A 10,184-nucleotide genomic window follows, 5' to 3' on the forward strand; every position below is an offset into this window, starting at 1 on the left:
TCTAGTAAACCTATAGAGGATAATATATTAGAAGAGTAAATGTAGGGATCTAGTAAACCTGTACAGGATAATAAATTAGAAGAGTAAATGTAGGGATCTAATAAACCTATACAGGATAATAAATTAGAAGAGTAAATGTAGGAATCTAATAAACCTATACAGGATAAGAAATTAGAAGAGTAAATGTAGGGATCTAATAAACCTATACATCCTAATAAATTAGAAGAGTAAATGTAGGGATCTAGTAAACCTATACAGGATAATAAATGTAGGAGCTTAAAATGAATGATTGTAAGAATTATTAAAGATTATTTATTTTGTATCTTTTCACCTGAGTATGAGAAACAACAGCAGTATGTAGACCTCCAGTCATTCCTGATTCCTCATCCGCATACTCTACATTCATCCAACTATACAGTATTCATCAATATACTCTACATTCATCCAACTATACAGTATTCATCTATATACTCTACATTCATCCAATTATACAGTATTCATCTATATACTCTACATTCATCTAACTATACAGTATTCATTTATATACTCTATACTCATCCAACTATACAGTATTCATTTATATACTCTACATTCATCCAACTATACAGTATTCATCTATATACTCTACATTCATCCAACTATACAGTATTCATCTATATACTCTACACTCATTCAACTATACAGTATTCATCTATATACTCTACATTCATCCAACTATACAGTATTCATCAATATACTCTACATTCATCCAACTATACAGTATTCATCAATATACTCTACATTCATCCAACTATACAGTATTCATCTATATACTCTACATTCATCCAACTATACAGTTATCATCAATATACTCTACATTCATCCAACTATACAGTATTCATCAATATACTCTACATTCATCCAACTATACAGTATTCATCTATATACTCTACATTCATCCAATTATACAGTATTCATCTATNAAAGATGAGGGACAAGGATTGATCTTGATTTCCCTAGTATTTATGTCTGGGATTGTAACGATATCAAGGGATTAAATGTTACAGTGTGTACAGGTATAGATATGTCAAATAGTTACAGTGTGTCCCAGTAAACAGTTTTGATAAGAGATATTTAAAAACCTTGAAATGCATCAAATACAGCAAAAATGAATATTACAAAATAAAAAAGTCTCTTAGAGTATCGAACTCATTTCTTTCTGTCGTAGGGTTTGATATTTCTAACTGTGCATCTTATTAGATCAAAGCATATAAGTTTACATATCCAAAGTTTCAATTTTTAGGTTGCAACGCTATATAGATTAAACTTGTTCATTTCTGTGAAATACAAAATAATTTCCATACAGTGATAACCAGAAAACTGTGGAAAAGAAGAAGACAAAAAAGCAATACTGAATTGCATTTTAAGTTGTTTCTCAAGTATATAGCAATACATAGCAATTAATCAGATCACGTATTCAGTGAAATGGGTCTGTTTACACTGCACAATTGCTGTGTTTCATCTAAATTTGACTATTTTAAGTCATAACTTCAGTTTAAAAGTCGTTTTCTTATTCCAGAGTTTTCTGGTTATCACAGTATTGTCATATTTAGTGGGACACCCTGTACAGAAACCTGTACTGCAGCTTGGTAGACATTGTGTGTTGTATTTATCCTTCCAGATTCAACCTCAACCAAACCTAGACCATCTCCTAAACATAGATTGTTGAACTGGCCCATCTCCTAAATATAGATTGTAAACCTGGGGACCATCTCCTATACATAGATTGTTAAACTGGACCATCTCCTAAACATAGATCGTATACATGGACCATCTCCTAAATAACGATCGTAAACCTGGACCATCTCCTAAATATAGATTGTAAACCTGGACCATCTCCTAAACATAGATTGTATACAAGGACCATTTCCTAAATATAGATTGTAAACCTGAACCATCTCCTAAACATAGATTGTATACATGGACCATCTCCTAAATATAGATTGTAAACCTGGAACATTTGCTAAACATAGATTGTAAACCTTGGCCATCTCCTAAACATAGATCGTAAACCTGGAACATTTCCTAAATATAGATTGGAAACCTGGACCATCTTTTAAACATAGACCATAAACCTGGACCACCTCCTAAACATAGACCATAAATCTGGACCATCCCCTAAACATAGATCGTAAACCTGGACCATCCCCTAAACATAGATCATAAACCTGGACCATCTCCTAAACATAGATCGAAAACCTGGACCATCCCCTAAACATAGATCGTAAACCTGGACCATCTCCTAAACATAAACCATAAACCTGGACCATCCCCTAAACATAGATCGTAAACCTGGACCATCCCCTAAACATAGATCATAAACCTGGACCATCTCCTAAACATAGACCATAAACCTGGACCACCTCCTAAACATAGACCATAAACCTGGACCATCCCCTAAACATAGATCGTAAACCTGGACCATCCCCTAAACATAGATCATAAACCTGGACCATCTCCTAAACATAGATCATAAATCTGGACAATCTCCTAAACATAGATCGTAAACCTGGACCATCTCCTAAACATAGATCATAAACCTGGACCATCTCCTAAACATAGAGCATAAACCTGGACCATCTCCTAAACATAGATCATAAACCTGGACCATCTCCTAAACATAGATCATAAACCTGGACCATCTCCTAAACATAGAGCATAAACCTGGACCATCTGATCATAAACCTGGACCATCTCCTAAACATAGAGCATAAACCTGGACCATCTCCTAAACATAGATCATAAACCTGGACCATCTCCTAAACATAGATCGTAAACCTGGAACATCTGCTAAATATAGATAATATAAAGGTTATTTTTTCAGATAAAGAAACGCAAAAAATACCAAAACTGTCCCAGGCATTACACATAGTATTATTTTACCTAGCGTTGTGTAGTTTTCTAATGGCAGTACACTGGTCTGGGTGGAGGTTAGTAGGTCATACAGTACACCAGGTAGTTCTGTACAGAATAGTAGGTCAGTGCAGTACAGTACAGTAAGAACAGTACAGTACAGTAAAGTACAGTACAGTACAGAACAGTACAGTAAGGTACAGTACAGTACAGTACAGTACAGTACAGTACAGTGCAGTACAGCAAAGTACAGTACAGTACAGTACAGTACAGTACAGTACAGTACAGTACAGTACAGTACAGTACAGTGCAGTACAGCAAAGTACAGTACAGTACAGTAATTTTTGAACAATCTTTAAAAGCTACAGAATGAGGGTTGAAAAGGTTGTAAGCTGTAAAATTGACATATGCCGTATGTTTGAATAATGAAAAAGCTGGAAGAAAAACAAACTAAGATTAGTAAAAACAACAACAGTCTTCTGCACACTCGTAAAATGTCAGAAGTGAAGAAATATTAGAAGGTCTATATGCCCAGTATACAAACACTGATACAATACAAGATCAAGCAAGGGAGGAAGTTTTTGATACAGGTGATTAAACATTATGTGGCACTAAAAATGTCAGAATCTATCTACAAGATGGCCTATTTTTTAATATAAAGAGATTTATTAAAGTCGCATCCTTTGAGGAGTGTCCCAAAGTATTTCTTTACAAGTGGGAAATATTGGATTACTGTAGTGCTATTAAAACAATTTTGCTCCATGTTTCAAAAAAAGAATTGTTAAAATAAAGTCTCATCCTTTTTGGGTAGCTCTGTATTGTATAAGAAGCCTATATATAGATCAAATTAAATTAGATGTGTGTAGTACATTCTAGGGTGTCTTTTAACTACTATATATCTATCAAATATAGTTCTAACCATGTGAGTGATAGAGCAAGCAATACCAAAAGGTGTTTTATGTGTCATATGTGTTTGCTGGAAAAACCGATTCTATGTTTTTGACGAAAATCTTACAAAACTGTGTATTTTAGTAATCTTATGCGCATTTGATGTTGTTTTAAAGCAAGGAAAAAGTGTTACGCATGAAAATAAACTGTTAAAATGAACATGTCTTAATAAACTGTACAGTGTACTGTATTCTGCAAAATTGCTATATGTTTCTTGGACAATTTATATCATACAATGAGTCTAAAAGTCGTTTTCATATTCTGAAATTTTAACAGCCTTGCTGTGTAAAAACTGACCTGTTGCAAAATGGCATTCCTCTGTGTTGTAATGTAGGTTTTGTAGGTTTTCTGCATCAAGAAATATACCATGATAAAGTAATAGAACTATATTTTTTTTTCTCATTAATTATAGGGGCTCGACTTGATTTCATTTACAGATTGAAATGTATGATTCACAGCGCTACCCTTTAAATCTTTGACCGGTCAAGTTATCCTTATTATATCCACAGAAAACTTGTGATTGAATTGTAACTTTGTGTGCAAGTTATAGTTTACTAAACAGATATCATTATGCATTTCTAAAAGCTTTTCAGACGATTTTGTAAAAAAAATACATTAGACATGTGCATTCCAGTTTCCCTGTTTAGCAAATTGCATACGATTTTTAGCGAGAAAAGTGCGAATTTCTCCGCTCTAAATTTTTCAGATATTTAAATATAGATTTAAATCAACAGCTATTAAGTAAATTATCATTTAAGCAATAAAGAATAAAAAATGTTTCTATAAAATGTGTACAATGACAGAATTTTGTTTTATTTTATTTTCAAGTATTTAACTGCATGCGCAGTTGTTGACAGCTCATGGCAAAAAATGAAACTTGAGTCATAATAAAAATTATGTATTTCCCCAGTATATGAAAAACAAGTGTGATTCTAAAGTGCATGAAAGGAAAGGTTAACACCCTTGTTTGTTCTTCAACTTATTTCTGCAACAAAATCATCTTTAAAGGGACAGTGCACGTAATTTCAAGTGACCTTTCATTACATATAAAATTTAATACTTAAAATTCGTATCAATAAGGAAACTATCTTCGGTTTCTATCTATCTATCAATAAGGAAACTATCTTCGGTTTCTATCTATCTATCAATAAGGAAACTATCTTCGGTTTCTATCTCAAAATGTGTTGAATTCTAACAATGTTACGGTAAAAAGAAAAACTATTATTTTTTAATAATGGTTTTATTATAAGTATATCTCAGTTATCCCTGATAGGGCAATGGTTGTAAATGGTACATGCCAATCTATTAAAATCACGTCTACAGTCCCTTTAAATTGTTGAATAGTTTTGTTTCTACAAATTATTTCCCTTAAATTTTGTCGAAATTTCAAAGTGTTGAAAAATAAGTAAAAAGTAAACGCTTGAAATATTACCATAATTTGTTCTGCAATTTTTCTGCAGTGCATAATGCAATATAATTCAATCTTTCTTTATATATTTTTAAACAATGTCAACAACTAAAATGTTAACACAAATTTTTAATTTTTTCATTAGTTTTAACATTTTTTAACAGAACGTAAAAAAGTTCATAAAAACTTGCAAAAAAATCATGAAAAAAAACGTATTAAAGTGACTGTGTAAAGGAAAAATGAAAGCAGGTATGGCTGAAACTTAAGTTAGGAGTTGATCGAAAACCATGCAAGGTCTATCTGATGTTCCTGTCTAGAGAAATTGAAAAAAAAACTATGTCAAATGTAAACAAAAATCGGTATAAAATTCGTAGTATTAAAGAGATCATATTCAGCAAATACAAAACTAATCTGAAAACAACGATATCGCAGAGGATCCTGAGTAACTAAGTTTTGCTCCTATTATTAATTTAATTTATCATTTTTTCATTTTCGATAGATATAATTGATAATATAATAATTACGTCCGTATCACGTGACCAGAGTTCTGGTCACGTGATACGGACACGTCTACATTTTAATGTATAAGCAATAATTTGATTCTCTATGAAAGTTAAGAATGCTCAAGAATTATGATGAAAATCCGGGAACAGGAAAACTGGAATCCATATCAATTATATCCATATAATAAAACAAGACATTTATATTTATATATGTGTTGCCAGGCCGGACCGGACCGGCATTTTTTGAGGGAACCCGTACCTTGGGGGTAACATTGAGTAAAAAAATTCTTAAATTCAAGAAGCAATAATGCAGTACTCTAAGAAAGTTCATAATGCTCGAGAATTATGAGGAAAATCCGGAAACAGAAAAACTGGAATCCATATCAATTATATCTATTAAAAATAAAAAAACAAAAATTATAAAATTATAATAAGAGCAAACCTAAGTTACTTAGGCTCCTCTGGGAAATCGTCGTTTTCAGATTGGTTGAGTATTTGCTGAAAATAATCACTTTATATCCACATTGGAAACATTTAATTTCTGTGTAATTCACTTTTTTCCCCCTTTTTGGATATCCCTACTGGATATCCTTACTGGATATCCTCACTAGATATCGACCAATTAGATTTCTTTCATTAAATAGCGCGCGAAACTTAAAAAATGTCCGGCAATTCTGATTGGCTATTCGGGATTCTGTATGCACCACTCTGATTGGTTTAAGTTTAGAAACTTTACAGGATAAAAACTAAAGATGAAATTACTCTTAAGATTAGCAAATTAAAAGATTATTCACAATTCGAAAGTGTTTAGCTCTAGGGTGCTAGACATGTAAATATAATTATAAATTATTTTTTTGTTGGTTATTTCAAAATTCCTAAACTATCACTCATTGAAGTTAATTCCTGAAATACAATATTGTAATTTATATTATTTTTAGTTCAGTTTCGACATTTATGCAAAATTTAAATTCCAAATTATTTTATGACTTGATATCATATATTTCTGAACCTCGTTTTCTCTTTTTTTAAATTTTACTTTTAGCTTTGAAAAAAATGTCAGAATTTCTAAGGATTTTGTTTTTTCTCCAAAAAACTATACAATTGTCTTAGTTTCGTTTATGTCACTCAATTTAAAGATAGAAAAAGGTGAAAAATAATGAATATCAAGGGAAAGTTGAGCTAGGATTTGACAGTTAACCTAAGTTTCTATTCACTATAGTTTCAGTAGATTTAAGGATTCAAAACTCTGATTGGATAATTCTAGATAGATAGAAAGATAGATGTTACCGCCATACTATTTCTATTAGTTTAGAATAGACAACAAACACATGACTGAACCCTGATTGGATCAGGTGCTTATGGAATCAGCAAACTGGAGTGTAGTGTTGCCCTTGTAGTGTTGCCCTTGTCCTATTAGTTTAGAATAGACAACAAACACATGACTGAACCCTGATTGGATCAGGTGCTTATGGAATCAGCATACTGGAGTGTAGTGTTGCCCTTGTCTTCTTACAATATGTTGCAACCTGATAGAGTGTAGACTCGACTGGATTCTGCCATCGGGGGTCACAGTCCCTAAACACAAAGAAAATTTAATTAAACATTTGTTTAATGAAAATTTAGCACTTACCCTTTAACTGTCCTAGAATCTGACCGTGGTTCACTGTAAGAAACAAATCATAAAGCTTCACGCAAAACTTTTAAAGGGATACTTAAACAATTTCTCAAGAATTATTCAAATAAAAAACTAAAACTTTTATAATTCTTTTTCCTTATTTCAAGATTTTCCAGAGTAATCTCTCCATCAAATTCTAAAGATGTGTTTAATTGACGAAAATCTAATCCGGTACTCTCCTTAAACCGATTTGATTCAAGTGCAGCATTATGTGGAACATCTTCAAACTGCCTACAGACTGTTATTGTCCCAGAAATATCCGTATTTTCACTTAAAAACATTTTTCTGTATTCATGTTTAGAGATTTTACTTTGTTCATGTTTTTTATCAATTTCTTGTTGATCGGTATTTTGAGATTGAATTCCTGAAAACAAACTTCATTTTAAACACATTATCTATGTAATAAAGTTCTTCGTTAATTTCTATCTTTGCTATAGCAGGCTAAACAGAGTAAACAGTGGGTAATGAGTAACCTGAGGAATGCCGGGCACTTAGCTAATAAAGGAATACAAGTATAATGGATGGACCTCACCCTCATCTTTGTATCTTGACGATCAACGCCTCTGATGTTTAAAATCAAGAATATTTGATTTTTTAAAGAATGCATAGTTTAAAATATGAAAGTGCAAAATATGAAGATTAGACTATTTTAATGCAAGTTTGAAAATCCTTGAAGAAGAAAAAAAGAGCATTAGGGGAAGGTTATAATGCAAGGAAGGTTATTTCAGAGGTTTACGCATCTTTTGTACTGCAGTGTACTGTCTCTGGGCGGTAATGTAAGCGCAAGACGGATGTCGAAGCCTGACATGGGATCCAACTAAATGAAATATTCTGGTCATAGGAAACTGTTATGTGAACTATCAAAATAGTCAAAAAAAATTGCGTTTAACCTTCTCTGATACTAAACGAACACTTATGCATCTATTCTTGTTTACAAATTCCGCCCAGAGAGAACTGGTTTCAATATGTACGCAGAGTATACGCAACTGCAATTAAGTTTCCTTGCATTATAACCTTGATTAGGGGGTGGTAAAGTTATGATAATTTTAAACAAATCAATATAGCAGATGCACACGTGACAAGAAAACAATTTTTGACTTATGGATATTAATCTAAAAAAATGTTTGGATTAAATAATTTTCCATTTTCCATATTCAATTAATTATTTTCTATGAAGGTTAGTTCCTAAAGCGTTGTTAAGTATATCTTCATTTTCGATGGTTTTCTTTTTTCCCGGTGCAGCATGACTTTTTAAATGATTTTTCAAATGATGGCTCACGGTGAATCTTCGTCCACAAGCGCAGATAAACGGTTTTTCATTAGTGTGAGTTCTCGTGTGTTTCTTCAAATCACTCATTGTTGTAAACAGTTTTCTGCATTTATAACTGGAGCAGTTAAATGTTTCACCTAAACAAACTCTACTGTTTGCATTGATAGTTGTATTAAAACTGACCATTGATATAAAACTATCGTTTTTGTTCAAAATTTAATTTAAAACATTTTCTCGTTTGAACCGAGGTTTGTAGATTCAAATTCTATTTTTCATTAAAGTCATATTTGTCGTTTTTATTCCAATTTTAAAAACGAACGTATTGAAAACGATCGTTTTCCGGAACGATCGATTTCGTATTTTCTTCTTAAAAACTTTCACAATTTAGTTTTTATCCCTTTCAAAACGATAGTTTTCAAAATTATCGTTTTGAAAAAATCGTTTTGTTTCCAGATATTTTTTCATCGTTAACAAAACGAAACAAACGTTTAAAAAAAAGCCAAAACTGCCCATCTTTACTCGCAGTTTAATGGAAATCATTTGTGTTTTGGGAGATGAAGATTAAAGCCTTATTGAGAAATATTAGAGGGACCGGGTATAGTCTGAATCCCAATCTCGCTACTAATTTTACTGTCATCTGATTCTGCACTCACCTGTATGTAGTCTTTTATGCGCTGTAAGCCGATATAAAGTTGTAAATGACATTGTACAGTTAGTATAATCACATGTAAATGGCTTCTCCTTAGTGTGAGTTCTGTTGTGAACCTAAAAATTAAAATTTAAACATTAATTGTTTCGTTGGAATAAATGCAAATGTGTTGATCCATACAGATACAACTTTTGAATAAGTTAGAATTAGTTATTGTGTAGAAAGCTTATTGTGCGTGGGTCCTGGGAAGAGAAAGAAGAAACACAATTGAACTTGCCACAATACAGATTTATTTATAATTTATTTTAGAAATAAACTAAACTTTGGACTTACCTTTAATGCATAGGATGCAAGGAAAGCTTTACTGCAAGCTGGAAACGAACATCGAAACCTGTATTCTCCTTTGTGAGATTTCTCATGGGTTCGCAGATTTCCTGAACAAGAAAATAAAATTAAAGGAACTAGAGACGGATTTTTAAGTGACCCTTTTTTAAAACCTTAATCTTATCAATATTGTGGAAGACACCAGTAGAATTCTTTCTCTATATTCATAATTTCAAAAGACCCGCCATTAATAGAGTGGCATATTTGATTCACAACGGTACCCTGAAAAGATTTGTCTGATCAACGAATGAATGAGCTATCCATGATTTTTCTTAAAAACTTGATGATTTTTAACTGAGGTTTTTCTAAAAAGTGTCCCGCTGATTTGTTGCAACAGAAGCAATTATATATGTGTGGATAAAATAGTTAAAATAATAGTTTAAAGCCAGGACAACGACAATATTGTCCAAATTATTGATCAGATGACGTTTCAAATGTTGAAAAGAGGGAATAAT

General features: G+C 32.1%; 1 protein-coding gene across 1 annotated transcript; it reads right to left on the bottom strand.

Annotated features, from left to right (window-relative positions):
- Positions 1 to 1,571: 1,571 nt before the first annotated feature.
- Positions 1,572 to 9,786, bottom strand: LOC111699401 (zinc finger protein 76; the record flags this gene model as incomplete). Its single annotated transcript, XM_023470074.1, has 10 exons — positions 1,572 to 1,690; positions 2,923 to 3,000; positions 4,138 to 4,188; positions 6,627 to 6,654; positions 7,278 to 7,326; positions 7,382 to 7,414; positions 7,523 to 7,790; positions 8,612 to 8,833; positions 9,350 to 9,461; positions 9,679 to 9,786. Coding segments are annotated over 10 exons (1,068 nt in total), but the record flags the coding sequence as incomplete, so codon positions are not given.
- Positions 9,787 to 10,184: the final 398 nt, after the last annotated feature.

This window comes from Eurytemora carolleeae, unplaced genomic scaffold (genome assembly GCF_000591075.1).
Source record: "Eurytemora carolleeae unplaced genomic scaffold, Eaff_2.0 scaffold353, whole genome shotgun sequence".
In the NCBI taxonomy this organism is placed as follows: Eukaryota; Metazoa; Arthropoda; class Copepoda; order Calanoida; family Temoridae; genus Eurytemora; species Eurytemora carolleeae.